Genomic DNA, 22,915 nt, shown 5'->3' with positions numbered 1-22,915 from the left:
ATTTGGTCTTACATGGCTGTGGTTGGCATTTGATCTCCTGGCCCAGCAGACTTAAATGAGGTCATGTTTTTGTCTGAAATATACATTTCAGTCTGAAAGCCACTATTTTCAAGTATATGTAAACTATTTGTAGTTTTGTGAATGATGGTTATTTGCATTATGCCATGTAAAGTATATAATGACTGAAGTTGATTTTTGTCACCATTAAGTAAGAGTCTTTAGTTTCTGTGATTAATTGAACTGGTAATATGCTAAAAGTATTTTGTCATTTTTATAATCTTATGACTTGGGTTTCTCAGAAGGGCTTCTCTGTAATTTTATAAATCTCCATTGTGGACTGTGGCTTCAGGGACTGTGTACATTTTGTTGACATTTGTCCTTGCACTAGATGTGATTTTCTCAGCCCTCTGCTAAGTAATTTGCAGATAATATCTTATCTATTCTTTAAAACAATTTTTGAGTTAAATATTATCATCCATAATATGCAGCTGAGGAAACCAAGGCACATAGAATTTAACTTGCCCCAGGTCGCAGAGCTAGTAATTGGTGGAACAAGAAACAGAACCCAGAGATGTTTTTTGATGAGGATAATAGTAAGACTTCCTCTATTAGAAAAATTATTTTCTTTGAATGCACTACAAGACCGACCCAAACTGTACAGTTTAATTACAAACATTCCATGGTTAACTATAAAAATACTATTATTTGTTGTTTCAATGAGTCCATTTTAAAATTAGTTAACAGTACATTATAACTTAAAGGACTAATAAAAATTTATTTACTCTCTGAATGTGTTTTCGTTTTCATTAATCTGAGACTCGGTGGTTTTGTTTCAGAAATAATTTAATTTAACTCTGATCAGATACAGTAACCAACTTTAGAATATTACATTTGTAATGGAATGAACATAAATATAAATGTCTTAGACTTTGGAGGTAATTATCTAATTATATGTTTATATTTCTGACATGATTATGTGGCAATGTTTAATTCATTTTAGAGGTAATTTTACCCTTACGTGGGGCTAAGTATTCTAAATCATTATTTCATTCTGTTTATAGGAAACATTTAATTAACATGCTTGAGTTTTATTTGGAAGTTTACTAATATTTCAGTCTTACAGCTAACATAACATGAGATTTCAGAAAATACTGGTATTTCCTGATGTTGAAAAACTGCATTTTGTTTTAGTATTTTCTTTTTCTTTCTTTTCTTTTTTTTTTTAAGATTTTACTTATTTATTTGACAGACATAGATCAGAAGTAGGCAGAGAGGCAGGCAGAGAGAGAGGAGGAAGCAGGCTCCCTGCTGAGCAGAGAGCCCAATGTGAGGCTTGATTCCAGGACCCTGGGATCAAGACCTGAGCTGAAGGCAGAGGCTTTAACCCACTGAGCCACCCAAGTGCCCCTGTTTTAGTATTTTCAGTTAAAGGGTTACCTGATGAATGACTTTGTCATGCTTTGGTCTTATGGAATGCTGGCAAATATTACTTACTGTGTTTTAATTAAAAAAAATATACATATATGGCAGTATTAACCTCTATAAAAGTGGAATCTCTGAAACTATAAAGTGTAAGATATGTTTGTCAGTTTTGAATTCTGGTAGCCAAAAACCTGGCCAAATCCCAAAATATAGTTAGGGAGGTATATGTAGTAAGGATTATTGGTAAGAGCACCAACAAGGAAATTCTCTGTGATAGATGAAAGAGAAGCACCTTTATAGTGGTTTTATCTTATTTCAGGAGTAAAGTTAGAGTATCAAAGCATACCAGAATCATCAACAGTGCTTCTGTGATGGAAATAGAACTCATCTGTGTTTCTGATCTGAGTCCTGTGACACAGAACAGACAAAAGGTCCTTAAGTAATTTAGAAAATCATTTGTCTATGAAGAATGTGGATTTAAGGCATTTATGGCTAAAAGTATTAAAAAGAAACAACTTTACTTATGGTTGAGGCTTTGGCAAAATCCCCTGAATTAGATGGATTTGTATTATGATGTGACTATTAGCTTAAGAAATCCTAAGCCTGTTACTGCTTATTCTCTGAAAGGGAAACAAATCACTGAAATCTTGTAATCTCTTTCCCAAGGAGTTGGATAAATGATAGTGATTAAATATAACTGCATATTTGATATGCATTTGATAAAAGGTTATATAACTGATTAATTTCCTTCCCTTGTTTATAGACCACATTTACAAAATCAATTTCAATTACTATTGTTATGATATTCCATATATAAATTTAAGTTAAGGTTTTATGATGAAAGTGGAGCCTATAAAAATTGTGACAGTTGCATTTTTTGTTACCTAGAGTTTATACATAATATGTTAAAAATAATGGAATAATACTAAGAATATTTCTGTTGTCACTTTGGCACATACCTTTAAAAATTTTAAATGTAAACATTAATATATTTCCATACATATTAGTAATGTGTACAGTATATCATAGATGTATTTGAAAATACATTTTATAGTGTTATAATATCACCTTTTTAAATTCAGAAATATAGGGGTGCCTGGGTGGCCCAGTGGGTTGGGCCTCTGCCTTCGTCTCGGGTCATGATCTCAGGGTCCTGGGATCAGCCCCCCATTGGGCTCTCTGCTCTACGGGAGCCTGCTTCCCCCCTCTCTCTGCCTACTGCTTTGCCTACCTGCTCTCTCTTTCTCTGTGTCAAATAAGTAAGTAGAGAAAAAAAAGTTAGAAATATATCATGACCATTTTAAAATGTCAATAAATATAATTTATTTTTAAGAAGGAAAAGAAAAGGAATAAAGAATTGCTTAGACATATTTTCTCCTCATATCTTTTAGAGTGGAAAATGTTGAAGTGAGATATGCATACACTCAATATAAACTAGAAAAGGTTTTAGAAGAAAATGTTTTTATCAATTATAGCTGTGCATATTAGTTTATTTTAATTGTGTGCAACTCAACATTTTTCTGTAAGATCGTGATATACTTTTATCATATTTTTATACTGACTAAAATCAACTGACTTGCTGTGGTTTTTAATATTTAATTAAAATTCATTTCTCTATTGATGATCTAATATTAAGTCAGGTTAGAATCTGACTTTTTAAAGTATCCACTAATGATTTTATAGCTGTATAAATCCTAGAGTTGTCATGATCTCAGGATTGTGAGATTGAGCCCCAGGTAGGGCTCTGCTCTCAGCGCAGATTGTGCTTGACATTGTCTCCCTCTTTCTGTCCCTCCCCTTTCCCTCTCTCTCTGTTCTTCCACCTGCCTGCATGCCCAGACACACTCTCTTTCTAAAATAAATAAGAAAGAATTGGAGAAAGAAAGAACAGAAATACTAAGGAAAAAAAAAAACAAAAACCCTAGAGTAAATTGCTATATGTAGGAATAGAAGTGTATCAGTTAGGATACTCTTTGTAATGTTGCAGTAACAAATGACCCCCAAATTTCAGTAGCCTTACAAGGGACTTCTCATGCCTTGTGTATACCTGTCATGGATCAGCTGTACTTCTGCTTCATAGGCTTCTCACTCTGAATAAGGGTCATAGAGTGGCCCCTATCTTGGACACTGTTAGTCTTGCTACCAGTAATGACCTCTATTTAGGACATTGCTGTTCTTGTATCTACTAGGAATTGACATTATTTTACTTCTGTCCAAATTTCATTGGCCAAAGAAAGTAATGTGGGCACTTCTGAATCTGATAAGGTAGGGAATATATAATCCTTCTTCCAGAAGAGACACCATTGATTACATGGTCAAGCCAGAAAGCAGTGGGACTGGAAAGAGTATGCTTTCTCCTCAGGGAGGTGGAACAAATACAATCCACCATAATAAATGATTTTTTAAAAACTTCATAAATACAGAATAAGATGAATTTTGTTTTCTAGTTAGATTGATTGAATTTGATACAACTTTACATGTTATCACCTGTAGATAGCTCTTTCCCCAAGTTTGCTAGAAGAGTTGAAAACAGGGGACTGTTTATTTATTTATTTTTATTTAAATTTTTTTTTTTATTTTTAAGTAATCTCTACACCCAACGTGGGGCTTAAACTTACAACCCCAAGATCAAGAGTTGCTTGCACTAACTGACTGAGCCAGCCAGACACCCTGTAGGAAACTGTATATTTAGTCAGAATTTTCTCTTTTGCTTTAGAGTTTTTCTTAGTCTAAAAAGAAAAAGATTCAGAGTATTTTGCTGTTTTTCTTTAAATAAACCTGAATGTTCTAGAATATGTAGCTTTGTTAACCACATTCCACAAAGCATTGTCTAGGCTCCAGAAGCCATACGCTTGACATTTCAAGGAGTCACCAGAAGATGGTGATCTCACTCATTTAGATGGATACAATAGCTGTGTGTTTTTCTTCCAGTAAATGGGTTGATTACAGAGGGATCAGAAATGTAAACTATACTAATTTTATGAGAAGCTCTTATAACCAAAATGGTACTATTTATTGAGTTAAATATATATACATGTACACACACACACACACACACACACATCCTTACACATAGGGAAAATTCCCTTTGAAACAAAGCCTCAAAATAATGTTTTGTTATATTGTTTCTTCCCCAGAGTATATATATATTCAACTGTTACTACCCAAAGATGCAAGTTTTCCTAAGTACATTTTCTCAAGAAATTGCACAAAGCTTGGGCCCATCTCTCTCTTTTTTCCCAATACTTTGTTTGAAATTGCAAACTGTTGCTGAATCTTTGTTTCAACACTATCTGTATTATTCATGTCTAGTCTCTTTTTCTATAGTTATTAGGAGGAAGAGGAATGAAAAATTACATATTTCACTCAGATATGTTGCAAAAAATAATTGTCATGGGCTATAGCATAATGGGAAAGCTATACTAACCTATCTACATATCTATCTATCTATTTATTTAATTACGTTATGTTAGTTATTGCTAGTGGTAACTTTTTTGAACCTTTTTTTCTTTAAAATGACCCAGCATTATAACTAACTTGTTATTGGTAAAATGTGGAAAGGACATTTTTAAATACCAGACAGTGTAGTTATTAGAAAATAACCATTGATTTTAGCTGTTAATCAGCTTTTTTGTGCTCCTAAAATAACATATTCTTTTCATCAGATATTTCTGCTGTGTCTCAGTCTATGGGTCTCCATCATAGGATTCAAATAACTTACAGGATTTGATATAGGTATTAGTAGAAATAGAAGATATGTGACTAGGATACTGCATGTATATAAAGTAAATAATATTTACTCTGCTTGAGGAATGTAAGCATGAATTTGATATAATACTCCTTAACATACTAAGGAAAATGATCTGGTACAAGCTAGTTCTTTTAAAAATTCTTTTAAATCTAGTATATCAGATTTAGGTTGAATACTCAAAGGTGAAATCTTACTAAACCTTTGTTAGATTCCAGCTGAAGATGCAAATGAGCTGTTGCAGTATGCCAGAATGATCTTGTGCATTCATTCGAATTTGGCAGTTATGCTTTGTATATATGATTTCTGAGACTGAGATCGGAAAATGCTGCTCCAGGCCAGGAATCCCGCAGTGGCTCCCCATAGCTTTCTATGACAATCGTTGGCAAGTACTCAGCCGTAGAACCCTTCTTTGAAGGTAATATTACACAAAAGCTCATAGAAGACATTCAAACACAGTCTGGTTGAAAGAAGGAAGAGAGTTGGGGGTCCGTTAATTCAAGTGCTGCCCCCAAGTTATCTTGATGCCCCTCTGTGGAATACTGTGTAAAAACCATTGGCAAGATTAAAAGTCTGGTTTTCTGACTGCAACTGGCCTGCATGTACCTTTCTAGTCTTTTCTTCTGCCATTCTCAGTGGCATTCTTCAGTCATGCCTTACCTCTTGTATTTCTCAGAACATGCCGTTTTATTGTGCTGAGAGCGATCTTCACGACACTGAACACTTAGCTTGAAAACCAACTGCTGGGCACCGAGGTGGCTCCGTCGGTTAAGTGGCTGCCTTCGGCTGGGGTCCTGGGATCGAGTCCCTCATCAGGCTCCCTGTTCAGCAATAGGGGCAGAGCTTTTGGTCTCCCTCTCTCTCTCCCTCAAATAAATAAATCTTTAAAAAAATAAGAAAAAGAAACCAACTGCTTTCCAAACCTCTTCTCATCTTTCTAGATAATTCATTTTGAAGAGGAGTACATTCTTTGTTTTTATGTATTTATTTAGTTATATCTCATCCTGTCTGGTTTTGAACTCTGGCTCTGTGTAACCTTGGGCTCCATGCCTCAGTTCCCTCATATGTAAAGTGGGAATAATAGTAGTACGCACCTCACAGAGTTAATAAGATTAGTACTCAGGAAGTGTTAGTTATTCTTATTACTACTATTACTATTAATAATGGCTTTGGCACGAGGAAGCACGATTACAAATAGATACAGTAGAGTCACATCCTATATTAGGATTAGGCTATAGGATCAGCATATAAGGCAAAAATCTTATACAACCAAAAGCGCCTTTTTTCTTTAGTGAAATCTAATGGAATATTTGAAATTATTAGTGGAAAAAGGATGAAGCCATTTTCCTTCTTTTCACCCCTTCCAGCCTACAATAAACTGCTCCTATTTTATCTCTGTTCCTGTAAGAAGTCATTTAGAGATGACATATTCAAACAAATCCCTAACAGCCAGGTTTTCCTCCATGTTGGAATATGGTGCCATTTCTTCAGTGGGGCACCAAATGAAGTTGGTGTACATTCACAGGTCAGGTCAAATGAAGGCACATCTTCTGTGCAGGAGACTCACTCTCACTTTACCTCCTTGTGAGGGTATGGCAGTATCGGAGCCACAGGAGGGCCACAAGGTGGAACAGCAGGTTTGGTTGTGATGGCCATTTGCTTTGTCCGTGTCACCTCTTATGAGCTGGAATGACACCAGAACTACCGGATTTGAACTGTTGCTCTCTCAATTCCTTTCCCTTTCCCCTCCTCCTCTCCTTTGTCCCTTTCAGTTTGTGTAACGGGATTCTTTTCAGTCAAATTCAGTTCTACTCTCACCTCTTTGACTAAAAATATTTGTCCTAATGACTAATTCTTCTTTTGCTATAATGTTATAATATAACCCGTATGGTGTCAGTTCTTCAAAGGTGGCATTTTCGGATTAAATTAGGCACGTAGATGACCTTTCATACAGTAGCTAAGATCTCTTTACTGGGTGGGTTTGGCTACAAGTGTTGATATTATAGAGCTTGATACATACTGTGTTAGTGTGGAGATCATGTAATAAACCTATAAGAAGTGGTTCTGCTGGGCAGCCAAATCTCAAGATATGTGGGGAAAGTTCAATGCCATTGTTGCTGACTTACAGAGGAAAGTGACAGAGAGCTCCACTGCTTTTCAAAAGGCTGGAAAAAACGCAGTGGTCTAATGTGGTCTTGAAATATATAAAACTCTGTACAGTAATGGTGTACTATTATATAATTCAGCCTTACTTTGTAAATATTTAGTTTTTAATTTAATTTCATTATTACATTTAATAAGTGATGACAGTGATCCTGTTTTCACACAGGAGATCTTGAATTATGCACGCTTTGAGTTTTGACATTGAAAGTGTGCCATTACACAATACTAAAGTCCTTATTGAAGCTTATTTCAATATAAATAGAAAGCAACCATTTACATAGATTGAAACACCTTACCTTACTTGAGAAATAGGTGAAATGTTGGCTTTACATTTCCGTGGGGATTTCCCAGTTAGTGGATTTTATGGAAATTCTGGAGAGATGGTTACTAATATCATTGTTAGTGCAGGATAAAGAACAAGGATTTAGTGGGCTGTGACTTGGGCTCACATTTTGGCATAAACCCATTCAGTACTTACATGACCTTGGAAATATTACTTAACTCCTCTGATTCTTAGTTTTGTTATGTGTAAAATAGGAATGATAATGTGAACCATTGCCTTGGATTTTGAAGAATGAAATGAGTTAATATAACAGATGTTTGTATGATAAAGTCTTGTGGTTCAGTTGCTACTTCAGCTATTTTCCCCACAGAATTTGGGGAAAATAAGTTATAATTGCAAACATTTATGGAAGACTCAGAGTATGACAGGCATTGTTTGAGAACAGGCCTAGAGTCTTCATACAAAGGTGGAATGCTCCAGATGGTGCATGTTAGCGAAGGTGTGGTGTTTAGAACTCCGCCCCTCCCCCACCCCCGTGATTATACTTCCAACATTAAGACAGTGATCATTAGTATAATATTTTTGGTTTTTTCTTTTTTTAAAGATTTTATTTATTTATTTGACAGACAGAGATCACAAGTAGGCAGAGAGGCAGGCAGAGAGAGAGGGAGAAGCAGGCTCTCAGGGAGCCTGATGCAGGGCTCGATCCCAGGACCCTGAGATCATGACCTGAGCCGAAGATAGAGGCTTTAACTCACTGAGCCACCCAGGCGCCCCACTTTTTTTTTTTTTTTTTTGTTGTTGTTATTATTGCTTTAACATATAATGTATTATGTTGTTGTTATTATTACATTAACATATAATGTATTATTAGCCCCAGGAGTACAGGTCTGTGAATTGTCAGGTTTACCTACTTCAGAGCACTCACCATAGCACATACCTTCAGTAGTATAATACTTAATACACAAAAATTCATCCAATGAATAAACTTCCAAGAAAAAACTTGGACTTTGTTGTATTTATACTTATGCCTAAAGGAACCCAAGTTTATTTTTCTAATTTACATTTGACCTTCAGATTCTCTTAGATAATTGATTTTTACTCAGTTGATATTTGATTTACTTTTACTAATATTATTTAATATGTAGCATATTCAAAATAAATAGTTATTTAAATTCTGTAGCACAATGAAAATATTACTGTGCGGGTATTTTAATTATGATATAGTATTACCTAAGCTATTACTTAATTATATCACAGAAAGAATTCTTAAAATTAAAAAATTCCTCCAACAACAATTTATTTTTATTTAAATGTCATCAATCCAACTATATGAAGGCTTTTATAAATTATTCATTTTTTTTTCTAATTCTTCTTAGACAGTAGTTTTAGGTAATTCTCAAGTGATTTGAAAATAGCATTTCATTCTAAATGATATTTTTTTCTACAACCTAATTCATAGCTTGATCACTTAAAATATTGCCAGGGAATTCAGCAACTTTTTGGACCTTCACATAGCTGTGTCAAGTTTTTAGGACCTGCTGGGGTAGTCTATAGCTGATAAGGTCCAACAGAAGAACTTATGTGTATTCTCTCCCTTGCTACTTCTTAGGGATTCACTGAGGGAACTTAGAGGCCATGATTTTTTTTTTTTTTTTTTAAAGAGAGAAAGAGCAAGAGCAGGGTAAAGGGCAGAGGGAGAAGCAGACTCTCCCCACTGAGCTGGGAGGCTGATGTGGGACTTGAACCCAGCAACCTGGATCATGACCTGAGCTGAAGGCGGGTGCTTAACCAACTGAGCCACGCAGGAACCCAAGAGCTGATCCTATTAGACCAGTGTCGCGGTGGTTGACTCCTGCAGCTGGTTTCTGTTTCATAAGGCTTGTAGTACAGTGAAATTGTTTTATGCTCTGAGAAAATATTCCTGCCACATCACTGCTTTCCATACCATGTGTTCCAGTAAATATAGCTACCACTTGTCCATTCTCTACTTTTCTGAGTATATTTTCCAGTTGAGAGGGCTCTCGTGATTCTCTTTATTATCCTCCTTTTTGGTCCTCTGAAATGTGTTTCAACTATTTCTCTCCCACTTCACCTTATCGTTACCTAACACTTTTAGCCTACCAGTTTTGTAGTATGTATGTGAGATTTAGACAAAAGCATTAAATACACTTTGGATGCTTTTATGAGGTTCCTTTTCTTTCCTTTATATTTTACTATTGATCACATTCAGTTAGTTTACTGGGAAGGGTTAACTTTTTGCTTTTATCTTGATGGGATGTAAGAGGACATTTACAAAGGAATATGTGAGAATATGGTACCGATAGGCATAAAGCATTATACAACAAAATCTTACAGCATACTTTGAAACTTTAAAGGTGAATTTTCATCACTCATATGTTCCCTTTTTTTTGATAATTATCCCTATGGTATATGGCCCATTTATGAAAGTAACTTATTTTGTATTTGGTTTGTTAATTTCCTTTTATCTTTTTCAAATGTGATAGAAATCATTATTTTAAAAAATTATATATATTTACATGTGTGTGCATATACATATACTTATATGATGATGTGGAAATAAAACAGAGACTCAAGTTGCCAGGTATAGGTGGGGATTTGAAGAAGGCTATAATGTCATTACATGAGAAGTGTAAGTATTGTATTAATCATGCGTATTAAATTTATGTAGCCTTCTTTGGTTTATAGGACATTTTCACATCTGTCATCTTACTAGACATATGAGTTGTAACTAGACTGTCATCTTATTCAGCCCCCAAAATGGGTAAGGTATTTCATCTTTGCTGCAGCTTATAAATATGTCACTCACCTTCTGTGTAGGATTTCATTAGAAAATAGTAGAAGACAGCGTCCCTAAGGAAGATAACTTAAAATTGCAGAACTTTTAATTCAGACTATCCATCTAAACTATAGAATACTAGGAACCAAAATTTATCCATATATTAATTTCACCATGTATCAGCATCTTTTACTATCATATATTTATTGTAAATTGTCTGATTGCCTATCTCACAGATTTTCACGCTTGATTGTAAAATATGGTATTTTGTTTCAGCCCTAACTAGTATGCCCAGTTGTAAGCTTTAACTTTACGCTTTCTGTGGCAGCTAGCCTAACATGGTCGACCCAGCAGCCACTCCGTTCTTGATTTATATACTTTTCTAGTTGTCCCATTATGAGAGTAGGACTGAAGACAGTGCCGTTTCCTTTCCAGCCTTAGTGTTAGTGCCCTGAGATGTTGTTCCCAATTTACCACAACCTAGGAATGTTTATTAAAAAATGGCAGTCAGACAGCAATCAAGTTTAAAGAAAATATGTCAGAGATATTTTTTTACCTCTGGCCTAGGAAATGTAGCTTCGTTCTTTAGAACGCTGGTGGTTTTGTCTTAGCCTTTCATTTTGTATGACTAACTTTTATACCAAATTGAATAAGCCATTAGCTTTTAGTCCGTAGGAATGTGGATCCATAGATATTTCCCATTAGACAAAAGAAAATCTATAGAAGCAGTATCTCCTGGGGCTCGGTCTTCCTCACTGGCCCTAATGGTGTAAAGCCCTGCTACACTCTACCCTTATGAGAAAGAACCTGTGGGATGATCCCCTTAACATCCAGAAATATTAATTGGAGAGTTGTGCACATTCTCTCAGAAAACTTGAGCTTTTGTGCTAGACCACATTTATGAGGCAAATATTTTGTTCAGAGAAATTGTGTTACAAATTTTACATTTTTGAAACGATTACTGGACAAAATGATAAACTTTGTATATCATGTGTAGTTTAGAATTCGAGTTTTCTGAAATGGAAGATGCCATATTTAGGTGGCCATGTTGTTTGGACAGGTTTTTTGTTGTTGTTGTTGTTTTTTAAAGAACTTCTTCTCCCCAAAACAGACACCTACTGGTGATGGTTGCACAATTCTGTGAATATACTAAAACTCATTGAAGTGTACACTTCAAAAAGGTGAATATGGGGTAGGTGAGTTCTAGCTCCATAAAGCAGTTATTAAAAAAATTCCACTGCACAAAATATTTCCATAGGTGCAAACTAATAGAATTTTAATTTATATTCACAATCAAAACAAAGTGTTAGCTTCAATAAACATTTAAAGCTTTAGAAATATGACATCACGTGTGAATTAAAAAATAACTGTGTTCTTATTGAACAGTAGTGCACGTCTGTTATGGGAACTTCAGAAACTGCAAATAAGAAAAAAGACATTTTAGAAAACATGTGAGTCTTTTAATATTCACATCTACCATGTATTCTAAGCCTTCCCTATATTTAACTACTTCCTTGGTACCCACACTTTTCTTGACAGCTTTCATTAGCAATAAATAGCTTTATGTGACCACCTTAGGAAAACAACCGGATGTCAAAATATCCTCTTATAAGTGGTTTAGTGAAAGCCTCGGCCCCACCCAGCCCCCCAGCCCCCTGGACTGCAAGAGGTGTAAATGCAGGTGAGCAGCAACACCGTTATTCAAAGAAATGCAATACGTATGTTGCAGAGTAGCTTTGGATATACAGTCAATTTGGGATTTTTTGGTAAAAATTTGCTTTAAGACATTTTGGTTTTAAGGCAAAAACTCCAAATCTTGGGCAGAATGGTGGCATCGATTCTCACCTAGGCAGAATATTATTCTGTCTTTTTAAAAGCCCTTGTTATCATATTTAGCATTCGCTTTCTAACCGCTAAAATTGTTCACAACACAGTTTAAAGATAAATGCAGTATCAGGCTTTGAATTTTTTTTTTTTTTGGTAAATATTAAGACCTGAGTACAAAATGAGGGCTGTATTGTGGATTAAGTGAAATATCTCAAGGCTGTGCTGTTCTGATAACTGAACCTGAAGTGACCTTTCTCAGACACAATTACAGAGCTGTATGTTTTTCCTTTAATTTCATCAGGGGTTTAATTAGTATACAAATAAAACTTCCCTTATCTTCCTTTCTACCTAATTGGCTTGTCTTCGCTTATATATGAAGTATGTGAAAGTGGGCTGTAATTAGGGTGACCGTGTTAACCTTTTTTCCTCAAACGTACTGTTGCCTAAAGGCCTCAAGGCCTAAAAACAGTGCTTTGGATTATTGCTTTGCAATCACTATGGCTGTCCCATAGGTTTTCTCATGAGCAGGAGGGCTTTGGGTGCTGCAGGTTCCCACTGCTTAACAGGATCTTCATTCTTCTCCCCACTAAATGTTTATTGATTATCTCGCTGTTCCAGGCTCAGCCTCCAACAACTTAATATCAGGTGACAGTCAGGAGAGTTCTCCAAGTAATTAGAGTTGAGCATTGGGGGAACAATTAGGAGCAGAGTTATTAAACTTGATTTATCCTATTCTCTCCTGAACAGTTTCTTGGATATCAGAACATCACACTTTCACAATCTACCCTGCTTGAGAAATTAGTGGCTAACCCGCTGCTTATCATTGTTGCCTTGCTGCCTAGAGGCACACCCTCTTGGTTTCAGTCATTCGGTTGGAAATATTAGAGTCCATAAAGTTTATCGTGGGTTTTAATTAGATAAACCTGGACAGGAGCAAAGAAAAGCTGAACTTCAAGTTTTATATAAACATGTAATATGTGCTATATTTTATATATGGTAAGAGTACCTGTGTGTATACATTATACACACGCATATAAATATGTCTGTCTGTCTTCAAAGCTCAGTGTTGAGATTTCTGAAGATTTCTACTTTTGTCATCAAAACCAAAAAAGGTGAATATTAGGGAAAGAACATAATATTGAACCACTTTTTCTGTCTCAGCACTCTGCGCACATCTTTATTATGGACCTTAGGACCCACTGATGTGGATTCCGTTGTCATGTCCCTCAACTCTTTAAAAGGGCATTTTGTGTCTCTAATTTAAGTCACCATGATTGCTATGTCTTCATTTTCACAGGAAGTGTGACCTACGCAACCTGGTTGACACCACTTCTTGTTCATTTTCTGAAGTTTCAGTCTTGGCACGGGCTACATTCACCTCTTCCAAAATAGGGCAAACAAGCTTTAGGAGACTTTGGTGACTCCCTGCGCACTCATTGCCCCCGAGAGATGAGTATGAAAGCCGGGGGAAAACAAGAAGATTTTGATACAAAGCAGAGATTTGGATTCTGAGAGCTATATGGTCTTTGGAAGGGTGGCATAAGATTGCTGAAAAGTCAAGTGACTGTGATTTGTGATGATGCTGGGATCATGGGTTTCTTTCAGACGGGACCAGTGAGCATCAGTTTAGGACAAGGCTAGAGGCAGCACCCCAAGTAGCCCTCACAAATGTCCACCGCGAGTCATGAGAGTTACTGGGCAAGAGAATTGGAATGGATTGGCATAAATCTGTTATTTCTGTTGGAAAAAAGAATTCGAACTTTATGCATAAGTCGTGGTAGTGGATCATTAGTTTTAGCTTCCTATCTGAAAAATAGCATTTTTTTTTTAATCAACTGAAAGATGTCAGAAATACCGGCTTGAAAAGGACTCGAACAGATTTTACTTTTTTAAATCGAGAAATCTCATGATTCTTCAGTGCCTTTAAATATCTTAACACTGGCACAAAATACCTAGGGTTAGCATGGCCTTTAACAATCTATTCTTTGTTGTCTTTTTTAAAAAAAGATTTTAATCATTTATTTGACAGAGAAATCACAAGTGGGCAGAGAGGCAGGCAGAGAGACTGGGGGAAGCAGGCTCCCTGCTGAGCAGAGAGCCCAATGTGGGGCTTGATCCCAGGACCCTGAGAACACTACCTGAGCTGAAGGCAGAGGCTTAACCCACTGAGCCACCCAGGGGCCCCTGTTGTCTTTTTAAAAGTTGGTTTGAATCAGTGATGCTTCTATAGTGGGATGTTCTTGATGATCTGTGAACACTGAAGATTACAGTAGAATATATCTTATAAGTAATCACAGTTTGCTTATTTTTTAAATTTTTTAAACTTATATTTGTCTGGAAGCAGCTTGACTGTTTGAAAAGTGAAATCATGAATTTAAAAATTTTAACATTTTAAAATACTTGGTTTGACTTCTGGTTGCTTTCAGTGTGCTAGCAATCAGAGTGAGTTAACTGTTGTAGCTTCACGAAGGCTGCTTGAGTTTTCTGTTCTACCTATTGTGAATGCATTAAGAGAATACTGTAGAAGAATTTTGAACATGAAAATTACAGCATTTGGTTATTCTTAACTGGATATTTGAAGCAAGGCAGTGGACATTAATGTGTGGCTAACCTCTGAGAAGGAAGCAGAAGATGTTATGCTTGTGTAACCAATTGTTTAGCTCACTGTATAACAGATGTAGTTGAAAAGTTGATAAGCTCATATTCTAGAAGTTTCCTAAGAAAAAGAATGAGCATATTTTTAGTCCTAAGGGATCCTGTGATCCCTATGTTATTTTACATGAAGTCTAGAAAATACCTCTTTAAATTTGAGTTCTGATTCTAAGAACTTTAGCCTGAAAGTTCCAAACCAGAGTTGTGGACTCACATTTTGAAATTTTTGTGCTAAGGGAATATTTCAGATTAAAGCAAATAGCAAAATATCAATCAACAGATTTTCTACTTCTGGGAATAGAAAAATATTTATGGAACATAAATAACTCTGAATTCAAATATTATTTGTAACTTTGTTAGATGAAAGGTGTTAATCACATTTGTGTTGCTACCTTCGACATGGAGTTATTTCACGGCAAGTAAGTGAGTTTTACTGTGAGTCCTGTTAGTTCACTGAGATGTCTACAGTGACCTGTTTTGGAACTCTTTATGAATAAAGTAGTGGTACTTTCCAGTTTGGGTTCCCCAGTCTCTTGGGGTCCTTATCCACCTCCCCCTCACTCACATACACACTTTGTCCACAGGCCAGTTCTTGTTTTGAATAGACTCTAAATTTCCTGTGCTTTCTCCCCTGAAAATCTTTACTTCTTTCTCATTAAAGAAAAGGGAACTTGAGGTTTTTATAATCAGATTTTTTGGGTGTAAGAATAAAATGTATGTGCTTTCCGGTATTTAAAAAAATAAAGCAGACTTGTATTTTGTAGCTAAACATTTTTTCAAAATCTTATCAGAACTATCATTTCTAATTAGTAGGTGCGTGAAATTTTTGCAGAAAATTTGTTAAACCCTGATGTGTAATGACCCAAGTCTGCTTCTCAGTCAGTCTGTATCCTTCTTTGTTTAATAGCCTATGGCATAAATTGAAGTTAATTATCAGGGCTGACAAGCAACTCTGTTTTCTGTCTGCTTGCAGAGTCTCTCCGAGGCAAAGATGGAGCTGAGAAGAAAAGATCAATCTCTGCGTCAGCTCAATAGACATCTCACCCAGCTGGAGCAGGACAAGCGTCGGCTGGAGGAGAACATCCGCGATGCGGAGAGCGCCCTCCGCATGGCAGCCAAGTGAGCACTCGGACCTTGGGGAGATCACTTAAAACAGACAAAAGATCAATTCTCACTTTCATGCTCCGGGTTTTAGCCCTGGATAATACAGTGTTAGAAAACAAAAGTACAGCTGTCTCTCTTTGAAATTCTCTGATAGATCCTCAAAAAAGAAAACTCTTAACTCAACATGCTCAATGTATATTTTATTGAGAAACCTCGGAAAAGTATTAAGTTTCTCGATCACCGCGCATTGTGTGTTTTGGGCTCTGTTGTAGTGTTACACGTTGGAGACCCGTGATTTCATTAATAGGAATTGGAATACTCTTTACTGAAAAGTTTTTCATCATTCCTTCTGTTACACATTCCTCATTCCCTTCTGCCCCACGGGCCCCCAGATTTGCTCTGCGTATGGTATACTAATATTGCAAGTAATATTTCCATTAAAAAATGCTAGGATATAATCAACATGTGTATCATAACATCTTTTTAAGTGCAATAAAAACATATTGATCATGGAAAATTCATTTAATTTTATAGCTGTATATTCTAACACGTTCAATAGAAAAAATATACAGTTTTCAGAGTGGGCAGCTATGCAAATGTGATGAGAGTGTTTTTCCTTTTACCAGGTAATCAAGTTGACATACACTGTGAAGTTCAAATTGAACAGTTTTCTCTTGGGTATTTTTATTTGTTCCTCACATCACATTTCATGGACTACTTTAAGACAGTCCTTTGTACAACAGCATGGCTTAAAGAAAATCTATTTATGGATTAAAGAAACATCTAATTTTAATAAACTCCTTGTTTTCTGAATTTGGAATTCTGAGTTCCTGTAATTGCAAATATAAATATATATATATTACTTAAAATTTTTTTTGAGGCAGTGTAGTCTGTAAACAAAATTATAGAACAGGGGATCTGCCATCTACGATATCTACAACTTTGCCATTGGGCTTCGGAAATTGCTCATACTAATGAAAAAATGAGTTTACACAAGGCCAAAATATTGTCAGGTTAGTCGTTTCCAGAAAATTGTGAAACTCTGTAATGTTGCACCAGCATATTAAGTTTTTTGTGATTGTCAATTTTTAAAAAATATGAATTTGACTCAATCAACTTCGTGTTGCCATTGTTCAGTCTTTCTCCTTATGGCAAGTGGAAAGCTTAGCCCAGGTTATTGCTAGTGCATCTTGCAGCTCTGAAAATTCTTAGATGAATGGGAACAAGATTACAAAGTCTCTTAATATTCTGTCTCCAAAACATTGTTGCTAATTCAGGAATCTGTCACATCTAGTGACCATGGGTACATGTTCTTATAACGCGAAAGAAAATTAATTTGAAATTTGGAGAGCTAATACATTATTTACAGTTTTCAATTTCTAATTTACTGTTAAATTTTTGTCTTCAGTATTTTCATCCAAACTTTTGATTTAGCTTTACTTTTATTAAGTGTAGTCGGCATACAGTATTCTATTAGCTTCACATATACAATGTAGTGATTCAACGTCTGTATACATAAAGAAGTGATCCCCACAATGAATCTAGCTACCAGATGTCATCATACAAACTTATTCTGGTGTTAACTATTTTCCCTTTGCTGTACATCCAAACTTTTTATATCTTTATTAAAGTCAAATTCAATCTTCAAGGCTGATAGAAGAAACTAGTTACTTTGCTTCTAGTCAAGGTCATAAAGGGTTTTTGTGTAATTATAACACAAAGAGCCTATGTAGAAAGGAAAATATTATTTAGCATAGTATGGCCATTCAAAATATATCTCCACCTCTATGATTTTAAAAACCTCTTTCATTAGAAACCAAAAGAATGAAAGTTCAGCCTTTCTAGTACATTTTAACCCAACAATGTAATCATAGCTTCTTTTTCTTTTTCACTCTTTTTAAAATTTCCATTACTTATTTTTTCAGTCTTTTTTTTTTAAACTTTGAAAAGATCCATAAGATTTTTATTCCTCTAATTTATGGCAGACAATGTAACTAAAGATAAGACTTTTTTTTGTTTTTGTTTTTGTTTTTTTTTTTAAATATTTTATTTATTTATTTGACAGAGACAGATTGCAAGTAGTCAGAGAGGCAGGCAGAGAGAGGAGGAAGCAGGCTCCCTGCTGAGCAGAGAGCCCGATGCGGGACTTGATCCCAGGACCCTGAGATCATGACCTGAGCCAAAGGCAGCGGCTTAACCCACTGAGCCACCCAGGCACCCAAGATAAGAGTTAAATGCAGAATTATACCAGTGAATGTGGTTAGGTTTTGCATTTTTGAAGGAGTACAATAATAACCAAACCTTATTTTTCAGTAATAACTATTTATACTAAAATGTGTAACATTGGTTGTAAGGCTTGGGTTTTACTAATGCCTAATTTTAATTTTTTTTTTCTAGAGACAAGGAATGTGTTGCTAATCATATGAGAACAATAGAAAATATGCTTCATAAGGTACTATACTTTTCCTTCAACATCATTCAACTTCTGTTAGGATGTTGTTTTCCTAAACATTAATTTTATTAACCTCAAGATACTATAATTCATTTTGTAACTTTTTTAAAAATTAAAGTAACAAAAAGATCCTCCCGAATGACTGAAAGTTTATGTTATACAGTGCTTAACTGTAAAACTTTCTTCAGAATTCACTTTATATACTTGATAAAATTAGAAAAATAGTGGTTTCTCCCAAATGCACTTGAGTTATTTGCGGTCTTTGCTGACTGAACCAGAGGTCATTATGATTCTTTCTTGTCTCATAATGATAAAATGTTTGACCACATTCTCTAACCTCTTACCACTCTCAAACCTACTGTCCTATATATGTACATATAGAGGAGCCGTAATACATTGTATCTGGCAGTACTTTTCAAGCTGTAATTTACCTTCTTATAAGAATATATTTAGTAATACTCTATTTTGAATTTGATTACTTCTCAATGATAAATTAACATTTAATTTGTAGTGATGAGAGGCATTTAAGGATGTCATCTTACTAAAAACTTAATGTATTAACTATGTATTTTTTTAGCATTCTAAACTCAAAGATACATTCATTATTTAAAAGTAGAGAAATATAATTTATGTGTGTCTATTATTGTCTAATAGACAATTTGTTGGAAATATAATTATCTAGCGCTTTTATGATGTATGGAATTCATGAATGAACCATATTTATAATGATTTGGGGCATCAAATTTATTATAGAATATAGCTTTGTAAATCACTTAAAAATACCCAAAAAACAAACCATGGTCACATCAAATCCATATATGCTAGAAACCTGAAATTTGATTTGTAGGAAAAGAGATATCTTTGGTTACATTTTTTTTGTATTTGGTGAGACCTTTGATAGGAGAAATCAGTTATGTTGTGTAAATGGCATATCTTTATATACAGTTAATGTTGCCTTGAAATCCAATTGTTTGTTCATATTCCCAGCTACAGGAAAAAAAAAATCTTGGGTGGCAGCTACCTTGAGGAAGGGACTTTGATATCAGAGGAAAACCATCATCAGTGTGGAATACAGATGTTGTGCCTTATCCTTTCTTTTTCTTTTCTTTTTTTTTTTTTTGAAAGATTTTATTTATTTATTTGACAGACAGAGATCACAAGTAGGCAGAGAGGCAGGTGTGGGGGCGGGGAAGCAGGCTCCCCACCAAGCAGAGAACCGATGCGGGGCTTTATCCCAGGACCCTGGGACCATGACCTGAGCTGAAGGCAGAGGCTTTAAAACCCACTGAGCCACCCAGGCGCCCCTGCCTTATCCTTTCATTATGAGAATGGCAAAATGTGTATTTTAAATATAATCAAGACTGACTGCAATAGGACAATTATAATCATATAGTTCTTCAGTTGCAGTTTATCTTTCGATTTTTGTGTCATACGGAAAGAAAGATGTCTTTAGAATTGGCCTAGAGCCACTGTAGATTTACTTTTGCTTTATGGCTTTTTTCCCTTTCGAATTTAGTAATTACTTATTTTGATTAATGTTTCTGGAAATTTCTTTTTATATAGTGGTTTCAGAATTATCAGTTACTTCTCAATCTTGAAGTGAAAATTTAGGAAAGACTAAATTGATTGTTGGGCTAATTCTCTTTTCTATGAAGTTTGGGTGAGAATGAATGGGTGCTATGAAATGGCCCAGAGAGCTCTCAGGGAGGTGCTGCTCACTGGTCCTCACGCAGGTGTTTTTCTGGCCAACTCAGACTGTCCAGAGGCATTTCACCAATTTGGAGAAATTGGGCATAGTACAAAAGAGGATCTAGACTCTTTCATGGTAAAAATGGTTGTGGTTACATTCAGACTCTTCAGTCCAGTTTATTGCACATAACCAAATAGTATAGCTATTTATGTATCTTAAGCACACGTGTTTTCAAGGTTTGCAGCAGTTATTTTAGAATAAAGTTGACTCTACCTGCTTAATTAAATTTTAATATTAACTTGTGACATAATGATCTAATAGAAAGAAATTGTTTTCATGAAGATGTTATTTCTTTTTTTCTTTTAAATTATTTATTTATTTATTTTAGAGGGAGCAAGGGAGAGTGTGGTGGGGAGGGGCAGAGGAAGAGGGAGAGTGTGTTAAGCAGACTCCACCCTGAGTGTGGAGCCCAGCACAGGGCTTGATCTCACGACCCTGAAATCATGACCTGAGCTGTAACCCAGAGTCGGACGCTTAACTGACTGCACCGCTCCACCCAAATGCCCCCAGACATTATTTCCTTTCTTGCATTTTAAAGAACTTAAATGTTTGGGTTTTTGGTGTTTTTTTTTTTTTTTTGAAAAACAATTTCGTTTTATTGATATTTGTCAATTATTTAGAATTTGAGTATAGCTGACACACGATGTTACATTAGTTTCAGGTGTACGACATAGTGATTTGATAAGCCTATATATACTGCCATACTCACCACTGGTGTAGCTACCATCTGTCACCATACAATGCTATTACAGCATTATTGACTATATTCCCTGTGCTGTGCCTTTTATTCCTGTGACTTTTTCATTCCATAACCGGAAGCCTGTATCTCTTCAGCTCTTGCCACTTTTATTCAACGTAGTACTAGAAGTCCTAGCGACATTGATCAGGCATGAAAAACAGAGGCATCCATATTGGTTGAAGTTAAAAGAGGTTAAACTATCACTATTTGCAAATGACATGATAATATACATAGAAAATCCTCAAAACTCTTACAAAAAAACTACTAGAATAAATGAATTCGCTAAAGCTGTAGGATATAAAATTAATACCCAGAAATCAGTTGCATTTCTATACACTAATAATGAAGTAGCAAAAAGAGAAATTAAAAAAAAGAACACTATTTACACTTGCACCAAAAAGAATAAAATACCTAGGAGTAAACTTAAGCAAGGAGGTAAAAGACCTGTACTCTGAAAACTAATAAAACACTTATGAAAGAAGCTGAAGGTGATGCAGACAATTAGAAAGGTATTTCATTCTCATGGATTGGAAGAACTGATACTGTTAAAATGTCCCTATTACCTAAAGCAATCTAAAGATCCAATGCAATCCCTATCAAAATACCAACAACATTTTCCACAAAACTAGAACAAATAAAACTGAAATTTGTACGGAACCACTAAAGACCCTGAATAGTGGAAGGAATCTTGAGAAAGAAAAATAAAGCTGGAGGTGTCACAGTTCCAGATTTCAAGATATATTTGTTAATCTTTAAACTTGATACATTACCTTCAACCTTTCAAATCCTGAAATTATATTATACAAAGCAGTTTGATGGGATATTACTTTTTAAATCCCATTTGGGACCAATACTAGTATTTAATAAAGAAGGCCAGTCATCTTTTTTTCTTAAAGATTTTACTTATCCATTTGAGAGAGAGAGTGAGAGCATGAGGAGGGGAGAAGATCAGAAGGAGAAGCACACTTCCTGTGGAGCTGCGACCTTGATGCGGGGCTCAGTCCTGGACTCCGGGATCATGACTTGAGCCAAAGGCGGTGGCTTCACCAACTGAGCCACCCAGGCACCCCAAGGCCAGTTATTTTCATCTAAAGACATACCTCATTTCAAAGAAACAGATATTTTATTTTAATTATATGTAAATATATGTATGTATATATTATGGCTTTTTAAATGTAGGTCAGAAGTTAACCTTTTGTTAAGAAACTTTGTTAGGCTAATTTCAGGTTATTGGGGTCAAGAAAAATAACAAGAGAAAACAAGATCACAATTTTCCACGAGGTGCATTTTTTATATACACACTTCTTTATTTAGTTGAATTCTCAACTGTTTTGAAAAAACCAGAACTATTGAACTTTAAAAAAAAAATCACCATTTTAACCATTTTATTTTTATTTTTATTTATTTTTTTGTTTTTCCAATTTATTTATTTTCAGAAAAACAGTATTCATTATTTTTTCACCACACCCAGTGCTCCATGCAAGCCGTGCCCTCTATAATACCCACCACCTGGTACCCCAACCTCCCCCCCCCACCACTTCAAACCCCTCAGATTGTTTTTCAGAGTCCATAGTCTCTCATGGTTCACCTCCCCTTCCAATTTACCCAAAAGCACATACCCTCCCCAATGTCCATAACCCGACCCCCTTCTCCCAACCCCCCTCCCCCCAGCAACCCACAGTTTGTTTCGTGAGATTAAGAGTCACTTATGGTTTGTCTCCCTCCCTATCCCATCTTGTTTCATGGATTCTTCTCCTACCCACTTAAGCCCCCATGTTGCATCACCACTTCCTCATATCAGGGAGATCATATGATAGTTGTCTTTCTCCGCTTGACTTATTTCGCTAAGCATGATACGCATTTTAACCATTTTAAAGGGTACAATTCAGTAGCTTTCAGTGCATTTACAGTGTTATGCCACCATCACAACTATGTGTTCAGAATATTTTCTTCACCTCAAAGAGAAACCCAGAAG

General features: G+C 35.5%; 1 protein-coding gene across 4 annotated transcripts in view; it reads left to right on the top strand.

The window, feature by feature from the left end:
* CCDC171 (coiled-coil domain containing 171) overlaps window positions 1–22,915 on the top strand; it is a 292,691-nt gene that overhangs the window by 181,439 nt on the left and 88,337 nt on the right. For all 4 annotated transcript variants that reach the window (XM_044265626.1, XM_044265625.1, XM_044265624.1 and 1 more), the window contains 2 exons: window positions 15,869–16,014; window positions 18,397–18,451. In XM_044265626.1, coding sequence (XP_044121561.1) covers window positions 15,869–16,014; window positions 18,397–18,451 — 201 coding nt within the window. The remainder of the gene's footprint in view (window positions 1–15,868; window positions 16,015–18,396; window positions 18,452–22,915) is intronic.

Source organism: Neovison vison, chromosome 9 (genome assembly GCF_020171115.1).
Source record: "Neovison vison isolate M4711 chromosome 9, ASM_NN_V1, whole genome shotgun sequence".
NCBI classification, from domain to species: domain Eukaryota; kingdom Metazoa; phylum Chordata; class Mammalia; order Carnivora; family Mustelidae; genus Neogale; species Neogale vison.
The sequence above is the reverse complement of the archived record's forward strand: the minus strand, read 5'-3'. Positions and strand labels throughout refer to the sequence as shown.